The following is a 12,657-nucleotide window of genomic DNA, read 5'->3' as shown; positions in this document are numbered from 1 at the left end:
AAAATATTTTAACACCCCTTTGTAACATTTACTAATGTAAATAATTTATGCTCAGCAATAATATTTCAGTATGCTTTCATGATTCTTGTCAAACAGGTCACACATCTTTAAGTACAATTTATATTCCAGTATTATAAGTCTGTTTATATATTTGTTAAGGATCCAGTTACTCACTGCACCCATTATATAAGAAGTAACTTGTGGGCATAAGTTTTCAAGGTGGTTCTTTTCCATAGATGCGGCATAATTTATCTGAGAAAGTCAACCACCTTAAACAGTTGTGCAACTTGGCCAATGGTTACCCCATGTGCTCTGTCTATTACTTAAACTGCCACCATATATCCACCCTATTGCCCCTGCACCTACCTGGGGCAATGAATTAGAATACTCCCACTTAATATGGATCATTGTGACTGTGAGACATCATAATTTTTACTAATTGCCTGGTTTTGCTTCCAATATGGATTAATTATATATTAGTTTGGATCACGTACAAGGTAATGTTTTATTATTACAGAGAAATTGCAGTGTCCATGTTGTATTTAGATGAAGCGATTGCCTGTTTACCCAGTGCCCAGTCTGCTACAGATTTAAAATATAACCTAACCCAAAAGTATTAAATAGCAATACCAAGAATCAGAATGCTGCATACTGCAATCATTTTCCTACCCAAATGCAACAGCAAATTAATTTACTTGGCTGAAAATAGGCATGTATGGACTGTATCACACAATGCTGGACTGTAAATTCTCTGAGAAGTCCCTAGAGAACTCCTCTGCACAACTGGGTATATAAATATAATAGAGGTGCAGCTGTGTGACACATTGAGGGTGAGCAGGTAGAGCTGCTATGGCAGTTTACATCCTGCATTAGTGGGAATCTGAATAAAATTTTACACCCAGGCTCATGGGCAATTACTCACTTGATTCTGTATAAACAGTTGATAACTGAAGCATCACATCTCATATACAGTAGGAACATTTTGATTGTAAAAATTAAAACGAAGTGACTAAAAAATTATTTTCGTATATGAAATGTTGTGCTGCAGTTTTCCATAAATAAAGTGGCAGTATCCCACATTTGCTAGGTACAGATAAAAAGGTAAATGGGGCCTACTTTGTAGTTATATATATATACAAACAAACAGAAAGGCACTCTCAGTAATTTAGCCACCTAGAACTTAATACAAGTAATTACAAGGAATAATGGTTCTGCACAATTATAAATTAACCAAAGATTATAAAAACTGGTTTGGTTTAGTGAAAACTTCAACTAAGCATGGGGCTCTTATTCAGAGTTATATTTCCCTTTTACTGCAATTCTTCTCTATTGGTGTATTTTGTCATAGTGGACATCAAGCATGTGTTGTACATGGAGAAACTGCACATATATTCTAATGGTAAAATCAATTAGTTATTGAATCATTTAAAGACCTTATATTCACAGCGTTATTTAATTAAAAGTTAAAAAGTATATTTGACATTGTTGTCTGTGTTTTAAACAGGAAAATCGGTTTGATAAAACACACCGGGAAGATGATGGCACACGCTTTTGCATATATTGTCACATAAATGTCTTAATTTCATATTGTGCTACATTATGTAAAATATATTTGAGTCTTTCCTAAAATTATATATTTTTCTATAGCATTAGAGTTAGCCTCCTGTAAACAGAGATCTGTTGCATATGTTGCCCCTACTATCTTGCTATATGCTATTGCTGTATACAAGCTGTGTTGTTAAAAAGAGAAACACTCAGTGACACTGCACGTGTGTGTCCCTCTCATGGGAGGCAGCCATACAGAGCATTGGTGCATCAAAAGCCTCACTAACAGGACTGGGTTATTGAATATTACTAAATGCTGTTTAAGATGTTTTTAATATGTATTATAATCTGTTCAAGGCCTGGCTGAGCCTTAACTTGTTAACCTTTTGTGTTTCTCTTGTGTGGTGCTAGCTTATAGTATATATTTTGTGAACAAGAAATTGACCCCACCTTTCTGGGTCTGTTCATTTTGGCTGAATATATATACACATATATATATATATATATATATATATATATATATATATATATTTATAAAAATAATTAAAAAAAGATTTCCCCCTGTCCAATACGTGTCTGTATCAGATACTATGGTCATGGAATTGCTGTCTAAATGCAATCATATTGTAAAATATTCTGCAATAAATTGAATCAGGATCTGACATCTAAGTGTGTGTGTGTGCAATGTTTTATAATAAAATATATATCAATATAATTGATATAATTACAAGTATACAACCCCCTAAGACCCATTGTTGTAACTGTTTTGGTATACAGATAAGCAGGAGTCCATTAGAAAGGGGGAATTATCTGTGCTCTGGTTTCTAATGATCTACCTCACAAGAACCAAACATGGAGTAGCATCAGTGTCCCTGTTTAGCTCAAGAAATACCCAAAACCATAGATTTCATTTAACAATAGGCAAAAATTATGTTCTGCACAAGCCCTATTCATTGCACTCATGTTGAACAAAAAGGCATACTATAAATAACTAGTGATGGACGAATCTGATCTGTTTCCCTTTACCAAAAATTCACTAAATGGCAACAAATCCTCCAAATGCACTGAAGTCAAGGGGTGTTTTTTCTCGCAACATTTTTCAAACCATGCAGCATTTATTTTACTATACATTAGTCTATGGTTGTTTTTTCATGGCGAAAACGTGCCACATTATTTCATTCATCACTATCAATAACATTTGTAGGTTAGCTTCAGATGATACACATACACATAATTTTGACTCTGCAATATAAAAGGTGTTGGCATCATTGTGGGTGATAAGGTAATAAGAAAGTGCTTATACCCCTATGATAGGTAATATAATTTATAAGTAAAGTTGCCATAAAAGTGTCTGGAACCCCTGCAACTTCCCTAGCTAGGGGAGAGTTCAGTAGCAAACAGGCTTTCCTTACATATGCAGCCATGGTACTGTGCCCATTCACTAAAAGGGACGGCAGGTCAGACCAATATGTTTCCTTCACTTCTGCACTGTAGGCCTGGGCACTAATGTATTGTAAACACTGCACGTTCCAGCTTTTAACCTGAATATTAAATATGGTGTAAACAATGCTAGTTTAGCATTTAAACCAACAAATCAGAGAGTAATTTGAATGACAAACTGGGTGAACAGTAAAAGGTGGGTAGTAAACAAAGTGAAAAAAATTAAATCTAGCCTCTTTGATAAGAAAGTAACACATTTCAGTTGTTGGGGAGGGAATCTGTTAATATTTATTATGGCAATACTTAAAATTATATTTTTTCATTGGCAAATTACTCCTTTAAAAATGTCGCAAGTACAGGTTTTTCTTGGCAGGCATTCTGATTTTCCCAGGAGAAATAAAGTTGGCAAAAATCCTGATTCACTGAAGTGCTTCCCTTTGGCTAGAATAAGTAATGTTTATAGTAAAGCACAGCCTCTGAAAATGGATGGAAGTTAGAACCTAAGGAGACTGCTGGGCAGAGTACATGTGTGGAGTGACTGGCAAGTCCTCATTGTGGTACAGGTATACAACCTATTATTTTAAAACCCATTATGCAGACAGCTTGGGAAAACAAGCAGTGCTATTTCCTGTAGAGTACTATTAAACAAAGGATTACTTTTCCCATATAATGGATCGATGAAATGTTACAGGAGATGTTATCCCAGGAAAATCGATGATCAGTGGTGGGTGCCAAAATTTAGGCACTCTGTGGTGCTCACTGTGAAGAACTCTCGGACGGAGCACTTTCCTCAATCACTTAGGGGTACCTAATTTTTGCCCCCTACCACCAGTGATTGTGACTTTCCTCCTCCTTTATTCCATGTTGACATTGAAACAGGTGAACTTTTAATTGTTTGATTTTTAGTATATTTTAATGATGGTGTTCCAAAACATTTTGGGGTGTTTTTATTAACATTGGAGACAAATCCTAGTATGTTCCCCATAGCAACCAATCAGCAATTAGATTTGAACATTCCCCTGCAAGATAGAAACAAAAGCAAAGATCTTTGCTATGGGCAACATAACCGGTAATGTTTGTCTCCAATGTTAATAAATATGCCCCTACATGTTGAACCCCAGGTCCTGTGAACTCAGGATTCTAGATTCTATTGCCAGTTAATCAACCAAGAACATGGTAATGTAGTAACATAGTAAGTAAGGTTGAAAAAAGACACATCCATCAAGTTCAACTTTTTATGTCTATATATAACCCGCCTAATGTCTGCCACATATACGAGCAGCCACATGTCTGCTCGTATTTGAGCCAAATAAAGTACACTTTTATATTTACACAAATTATAGTGTGCTGTAGTATATTGGATTTCTATATATAACCCGCCTAACTGCTAGTAGATCCAGAGGAACGTAAAAAAAACAAAAAAACATTTGAACTGAAACCTCTCTAATTTGCCTCAGAGGGAGAAAAAATCCTTCCTGACTCCAAGATGACAATCGGAATAGTCCCTGGATCAACTTGTACTATGCGCTATCTTCCATAACCCTGTATAATACACAAAAGCCATGAATATCCTGTAAATTATATCCTTATAAACGGTGAGTAGTGATGTCATCAGTTATAAACGGTGAGTAGTGATGTCATTTCTGTCACATGACTCACTAAAATTTGTGTATTATAATAAATAAAGTACCCCCAGTTGTAAAATATGTGGATATTAGAAGTTACCTCGGAGTTCCATGACCTGTATAAAAACACTCGGCCTTCGGCCTCGTGTTTTTATATGGTCATGAAACTCCTCGGTAACTTATAATATCCTTATATTTTACAAGAGGGGGTACTTTATTCACTATATACCCTCACTTGCTAATAAGCCATCCAACCCCTTCTTAAAGATAAATAAGTGTGATAAAACGTAAGTCAAGAATTATGCTGTAACTACTACTACTATTTAAGGAACAGTTGTGTGAAAATAAAAACTGGATAAACAGATAGCCTGACCAAAATAAAAAATATTTGTAATATAGTTAGTTAGCCAAAAATGTAATGTATAAAGGCTGGAGTGACTGGATGTCTAACAGAATAGAACAGCTCTCTAACTCTGAGTTAGTCAGCAACTGTAAGGGGGGGACATTGGACATAACTGTTCAGTGAGTTTGCAATTGATCCTCAACATGCAGCTCAGATTCAAAAGCAACAGTTATGATCCATGTGCCCTCCCCTCAAGTCTCTGATTGGTTACTGCCTAGTAACCAATCAGTGGAAACCAAGAGAGCTGAAAAGCAGGAAGTAGTGTTCTGGCTATTATGTTACACATTCAGTCACTCCAGCCTTTATACATTAAATTTTTGCCTAACTAACTATATTACAAACATTATTTATTTAGCACAGCCTATTTATTTACCCAGTTTTCATTTTTACACTGAACAATTCCTTTAAAATGCAGAATTCACTCACTAGATTGGATGAAGTAATGATTAATTCTGTCCACTAGATGGCAGCACTTGCTTACAATACACATGGTACACACACTATGGGGCAAATTCACTAAAGCGCGAAGCGCTGAACGCTAGCGTTAATTCGCTAGCATTGGCCATTTTCGCTACTGCGCAAATTCACTAACGAACGCTGGTGTAGTTTCGCTAGTGTTACTTCGCAACCTTACGCCAGGCGAATCTTCGCTAGTGACGAAACTACGCAAATTCACTAACTTGCGCAGTGTAGCGAATGCTACCTTTTACGCTAGACTTCCTTCGCCACCTCAGACCTGGCGAAGTGCAATAGAGTAGATAGGGATTGTTTCAAAAAAAGTCAAAATTTTTTCTAAGTCCCAAAAAACGCTGGCGTGTTTTCTACATGACGGGTGATAGGCTGAAAAAGATCGAAAAATTTTTTGGGGCTCCCCTTCCTCCCCCCTACATTTCCTGACTCATGGCAACTTACCTAGACAGTGGGCACATGTGTAGGGCAAAATACGTGTTCCTCCATTGAAATTTGAATTTCGCGCCGTATGCAAATTAGCCTTCGCTAGCGCAACTTCGCTTTATATAGCGAAACAACGCTAGCGCAACTCCGCAACCTTTCACTACCCCTGTGCGCAACTTTCGCATTTTAGTGAATTTGCCTAGCGCTGGCGAAAATTCGCCTGGCGAAGTGCGGCGAAGTGTGGCGAAGAGCGGCGAAGTTGCTTCGAAGAACTTCGATTCTTAGTGAATTTGCCCCTATGACCCATCCACTGTTTATGTAAAATCGATACTATGTATCACAATTATAAAACACAACTATATATATATATCTATATATATATATATGATTACATCAGCCGCGGTTACAGTCACTTATCAGAGAAAGGGAAACGATTTGCCTGACTCTAACCACTCTCACTGTCTTTTCAAACTATCTTTATTACATTTTACAATAAACAAGCAGCCTGTGTAGCAGAATACAATTGGACAATAACCACTCTGAGTGTCGTGGGCTACAACCAATTAAACTAGGGGGTGGAGCTCAGCATCATACCCATTTCCTGGTTGGAATGCGACGTTTTCGCTTTAGCCTTCCCCCGCATTATTTTGGTTTGGCGACGTGAGGTCACGTGTTTCGGAGACGGTGACGTAGCCGAATAGCGTAGACGGAGTATGGAGGGAGCGGGAGAGCTGAAATGGTGAGAAACCGGCAAGAGGCGAACTATTGTGGTGTGGGATGAGAGGGCTGAGAGAGCAGTTTGTGTGCGAGTGAAGAAGGGGTGAGACAGAGTGTATTAGTAAGGGGAGACAGTCAGAGGCGTATGTAGAGACTGTAACTCGGTGTAAGCACGTTCGGCTCAAAGAACCGGCGGGGGTGGCACCAGTATTCTAATACTACAGCCGGGAAAAGCGGACAACTCTCATACCAAACGCTTCTCCTGTGCGTACATTGGAGCGGCGGGCAGAGTTTCTTGATTTAAAGTCAAGGCTAAAGCAAAACTATTCGGTGCAAGTGCCCAAAATGAGGAGCTGTCTCTATAACTGGGCCTCGTAGGGACATCTGAGCAGCTAGTGAATAGTCCCTGTGTCCTGCATGTCTGCCGACGAAATCTTATTCTTGTAATGGGAGAAAGTGACGCACTCGGTGCTTATTGTGTGCAGAACCCGCCTGCTGTGGGACTGGCTACCTCTGCACCACGTGCTCCACAAAAACATCCGCTTTCAGTCACATGTCAGGGCCACAGGCTATTTTGTTGCTTTACTCTTGAATTCCTTATTGCTGTTCTACACATTATCTGTTGCAGGACTTTGATATTTAGTGCAGCTTGTGCCCCCCAAATCATCATTTGAAGTAAATCTTAATTTCATTGGGAAATCTACTAATTCAGACTAATGTTATTGAATGCATTTGCACCCCTGTGCTGCAAGCTGTGAGTATGTGACATTGTCCCCACAGGCCAGGTTTGTTGGCATTCCTTGTTTTCTCCTGTGACTTGAAGACTATGCAATGTTGTAAATATTGTGCCTGTTGGATTATGCTTGGCTAGACAGCAGCTCTAGACTACGTCTGGACCAAATCCTGCCATTTGAAATACATAGGGGCCCAGACACTCCCCCACAGGCAGTGCCAATAAGCAGTTCCTTTTTTTACTGCAGCCCTGCTGCCATTTGCCAGATTGACAGTCAGACTGCCAGCATTGTTTCACTGCATTGATAGATGTGGGAAGGTCATGGTAATTAAACGGATACTGTCATGGGAAAGAAACATTTTTTTCAAAATGAATCAGTTAATAGAGCTGCTCCAGCAGAATTCTGCACTGAAATCCATTTCTCAAAAGAGCAAACAGATTTTTTTTATATTCAATTTTGAAATCTGACATGGGGCTGGACATGTTGTCAATTTCCCAGCTGCCCCAAGTCATGTGACTTGTGCTCTGATAAACTTCAATCACTCTTTACTGCTGTACTGCAAGTTGGAGTGGATTAGTGGAAGAGTTTATATGCCGAGAACTTCCCACACCAGTCAGTTGAACTGAAGAAGCTGCTCGGATGAGTAGTGAAACGTCTTCATTGATTACTCAGCAAGTCCAGTTGTTTTTAGATTGACCTATACTAGAAACACTCAATAGTAAAAACCCATGTCCCACTGAGACACATTCAGTTACATTGAGAAGGAAAAACAGCAGCCAGACAGAAAGTATTTCTCTCCTAAAGTGCAGGCACAAGTCACATGACCAGGGGCAGCTTGGAAATTGACAAAATGTCTAGCCCCATGTCAGATTTCAAAATTGAATATAAAAAAATCTGTTTGCTCTTTTGAGAAATGGATTTCAGTGCAGACTTTGCTGGAGTCGCACTATTAATTGATGCGTTTTGAAAAAAACATGTTTTCCCATGACAGGATCCCTTTAAAGAGGAACTGCTGCTGTTGTAAAAATAATTCACTAAACTGTAGTAGATACTAAATTATTTTTCATAAATATTTTTTTAAAAGTTTGTGTGCTTCCTCAACCTGTTTTTCTCCCCATTAGAAAAACAACTCACACTATGTCATTAATACATTGCAAACTGCTCACTCGTGCTAGAATTCAGGGCCACCATCAGCGGGGAGTGGGGGGACAGTTGGCCGGGGCAAAGGGGGTCCAGCCGTGTTGTGAAAGTTATGCAATTTCTGTAAGTTACGTAGGCAGTTATGACAAAATTTGCGCTATTGATGTAACCTCTGAAACAACTGCTCTGAGCTCCCTAGAAACTTATACATAGCTTATGTAGAAGCTTAAATAACTTTTGTATCAACAAAGACTGTGCAAAGAAGCATGGTCGGAAAATAGGAATCAAACTAGCCTACATTCCATGTGCCCTTGCCCTTAATTCCACTGACCTCCAATGAATTGTTTATATCGGGATGTATTTACTGAATTATATGAGGGTCTCCAATATGAAATTTTCAGTAGGGGAATTACTGCTAATTGGGCCCCACAGTAACATCATTGGATCCCTAAACTTTGGGAACAAGACATTGTCCATGAACATATATTGCAGCTGCTTATCAATCCCAAGGGGGGGGGCCTCTAGTTTTTGCCCCCCCCCAAGCAGTTGCAGGATCCCCAACCTTTTGAACCCCATGTGCAACATTCAGAAGAAAAAGGAGTTGGGGAGCAACATAAGCATGAAAAAAGTACCTGGGGTACCTTGGTATCCCCTATGTGTATTGTCAACCTACATTGAGGCTCTGTTTGGCAGTGCACCTGGTTCTTATACAACCAAAACTTGCCCTCAAGCCTGGATTTCATAAATAAGCACCTGCTTTGAGGCCACTGGAAGCAACATCCAAGCTGTTGGAGAGCAACTGCCCTAGAGTTACACCCCTGCCTTTCAGTAAAATGATTGGTGAGTTTTTATGATAGTAGCTGTGGTTGGAAAAAAATAATACAAGTTTAACCTTTTGTCACAGTAAAACTAATTCTAACTACTAGTTTATAATTTGTGTAGCACACACAAGGGGCGTGGCCAGAAATGTTGGTACTGCACGCTTGTGTTTATGTGGGGGCCCCCATGTAAATAACTTGTGTGGCCCCAAAATATTCTGATGGCTGTCCTGCTGGAGTCACCCACCCTTTCAGTTGTTCAGCCTAATGTTCTGAAGAGTAGTTACTCCTATGATTGAAAGGGCTACCAATAATACATATAACTTTTGTATTATTTGTCTGCAACTCACAGCAGGAATGTGTTCATTGCAAAAGGTGCGAAAAATGTTTCTTTGAGGTACTCTATATATAAATAAGCAATTATTATTATAAAATATAGTATAACAATTAGTGCAGCATACTTATGGAACGTCCACTACAGTGTGTTGCATTTTTAGAGTAGTCAGTGTTTAAAATTAACTATAACAATTTATAACAAGTACTATTGTTGTCTGTACATACGTTAATAAGTTGCTTTCCAAAAATTACAGATTCTGTTTGTTTAATTTCTTAATTTGATTCAGATATCTGTAAATATTGGACTTTTTAAAATAAAGTATATGTAAATGTTCTGCCTTGTGTTTTCTTTAAAGCACATCTGTCCTTGACGCAACATGTATGATTTTTTTTAAAATAAGCATAGGGACAATAGCGTTTATGTACTATTATGTACTGTTTATTGACAGCAGAACAACTTCTTCTATCAAAATGTATTTTTATAGTTCTTCACATTAGAAGTCAAGGGGGTAATTCTTAAAACTTTTGACGGCCAAAGAAAAAGGGCATGTGAATCATAGTTTGCGTGCACTTTTTTTTTATGTAGAAAACACTATGGGGCACTAAGTTCACTTTTTCAAGTGAAATGTGGTGAATTTTCTCCTGGTGTAAAATCTCTGTAAAAAATCACCAGTATATTTCCCCATACAATACTAGTAGAGAGCAATCTCTATTTTCTTTAGAGAATTTTCGCCATAGATTTAAAAGTGGCTGCTCTACTTTTATAATGGAAGTTCACCATCCTGAACTTGGAGAAATTTCTCTTGGCGAAAATACACTCTTGTGCTCTGGAGAAAGTTCACCTGGAGAAGAGAGGTGAATTTATGCCAATGTAAAGAGAATTTTCACCACTGGGAAGTTACAGGGCTTGTTCACCTTCCAAACACTTTTTTAAATTCGGTTGTTTTTAGATTGTTTCCCAGAAATAAAAACTTTTTCCAATTACTTTCCATTATTTATTTTTTACTGTTTTTTCCAAAATCTGTTTAAAGTTGAATGTTCCTGTCTCAGTAATTCAGGTGCAGACTCTAAACTGTTACAATTTTGCAACATTTAGTTAATACATTTCTCAGCCTGCATATCTATCTTTTAACAGGGACATTGAACCGCATAACGGCAAAGAACACTTCTTCACACATGAATGTTATGAAAGATATTCGTTGAAACCATCACCATATGAGCTTTTTCTTCTGTCCAGGTAATATGCTATTTGTGGATGCAGTTATATTCATCAAGCTGATACCCCCATCTTGAGCATAAGCAGACAAAATGTCCTGTCTGCAAAGATTTGACTGTTATCTTGCAGGATTTCACAATGGTCTCACTGGACATACTGTATAGAGCGCAGATCAGCAATGCATGCAGAATTCCACTTGTACTTTCTGTAGTTGCCTCTTTTCCATGCGATTGTTTGTTTGAATTAAAAGTGATAGTATTCGGTAATATTTTATAGGAAACACAAAGCACCTGAAGATGTATCAAAAGCTGAAGAGAAAAAACCTGCTGGGGACCCCCCAGTTACAGCTAACGCTGAGGTGACATCCACTTCCAGTTCAGTTATGGAACCAGCACTTCCTGAGTCACGATTCTCCTACCCCTTTTTTTCTTCCCTTACTAAGCAAGAACAGAGGACTTATGTACAGCTGATGATAAAGTTCCTAAGTAAGAGAGTGAACTTCAAGCCTCAAGTAGCCCAACAGCAGGATTATGACTACTACCTGGTAAGTCCTGCATTCAAGTGTTTAATATTTTAATGTAGATAATGACATGCTCATTTATTTCAAGGGATACTTATATCACATAATTGACACTTTTTAAAAATCATATGTATATATTAGATCACAAAATCACATGTCTATTATTAAAGTGGCACAAAGGCTAGAATTGCTGCTTTGGAGCATTGGGATCTGGCTCCAATCTGTGTCAGGTATTAGCTGAGTTTATTTATTTTCTCTATGTATGAGTTTTCTTCTTGTACTTCAGTTTCCTGCCACTGTCTAAAAAATGTTATATATGTAACACACTCACAAACACAGCACTGAACTCAGTGGGAACTGTCCAAAGTGATTTAAATCAAACAAAAATGTCCAATGTTCCTATAGAGTCCATTTTAAGCAAATAATTCCAGTTTTTAAAAAAATGTTTTCTTTTTCTGTGTAATAATTAAACAGTACCTATAACTTAAACCTAACTAAGCTGCATGAATCCATATTGGTGGCAATGCAATCCTATTGGGGGGTTATGTAATATATATAGATATATATAGATAAACACACACACGTGTGTGTGTGTATATATGTGCCTTGAGAAAGGTCCCTGAGTGGACCGAAACGTCACGTCGGCGTTACATGTAATTTGAATACACTTTGATTTTTTCACCAAAGAACTCGCAGTTGCTGGTCATTTCTACCTTATTTTATATATATATATATTTATTTACATGAATGATTTTTAGCAGATTTAAGATCTCAAGCATTCTGGATAATGACATTTTCCTCTCATTTTAGTTTTTAAAGGAGAAGTCAAGCAAAGAAAATGCAGAATTCCTTAAGTTTCTACATAACAGTGCCAGAAGCTGCACAAAGGATTATGAGTGGCTGTGTCCAGATGCTGACTGGTACACCCAAGTGGGTAATCACTGAATATTTCATGCTGTACAAAAGAGGCATGCTTTATAGGCAGAGTACTTGTAAGACGTAGGCTGTGATTATCCCTCCCCTGTACATGATTCAAAAAAGGCAAACAGATTTCTTTAGTAAAGAAAAAAAGGCAGCAGCAAATTATTACAGCTTTTTAAACCAAACATTTTTTCATTAAAGTATAAAATAATATTAAACAATATATCAGGGAATATATTTTAGCCTGTTTACCTACCTTTTATTTCTATTTAAAGAAAGAAAAAATGTTCAAAAAAAGCCTAACACTTCAAGTTTTTTAATAATGTTTTTGGCATTACAAATATAAAC

At 37.7% G+C, this 12,657-nt stretch overlaps 1 protein-coding gene across 4 annotated transcripts in view; it reads left to right on the top strand.

The window, feature by feature from the left end:
- The first annotated feature begins 6,490 nt into the window (after positions 1-6,490).
- The window catches only part of ice2.L (interactor of little elongation complex ELL subunit 2 L homeolog), a 34,766-nt gene continuing 28,599 nt past the window's right edge, over positions 6,491-12,657 (top strand). For 2 of the 4 annotated variants that reach the window (XM_018252929.2, XM_041586689.1), the window contains exons 1-4: positions 6,491-6,646; positions 10,788-10,889; positions 11,145-11,412; positions 12,199-12,318. In XM_018252929.2, the coding sequence (XP_018108418.1) occupies positions 6,621-6,646; positions 10,788-10,889; positions 11,145-11,412; positions 12,199-12,318 (516 nt within the window). In that variant the 5' untranslated portion in view covers positions 6,491-6,620. Of the gene's footprint in view, positions 6,647-9,193; positions 9,339-10,787; positions 10,890-11,144; positions 11,413-12,198; positions 12,323-12,657 lie in introns of those variants that run through there. The other 2 variants (XM_041586687.1, XM_041586688.1) reach the window with 2 other exon arrangements.

Source organism: Xenopus laevis, chromosome 3L (assembly GCF_017654675.1).
Source record: "Xenopus laevis strain J_2021 chromosome 3L, Xenopus_laevis_v10.1, whole genome shotgun sequence".
Classification (NCBI taxonomy): Eukaryota; Metazoa; Chordata; class Amphibia; order Anura; family Pipidae; genus Xenopus; species Xenopus laevis.
This window is presented reverse-complemented; position numbering and strand designations above follow the sequence as displayed.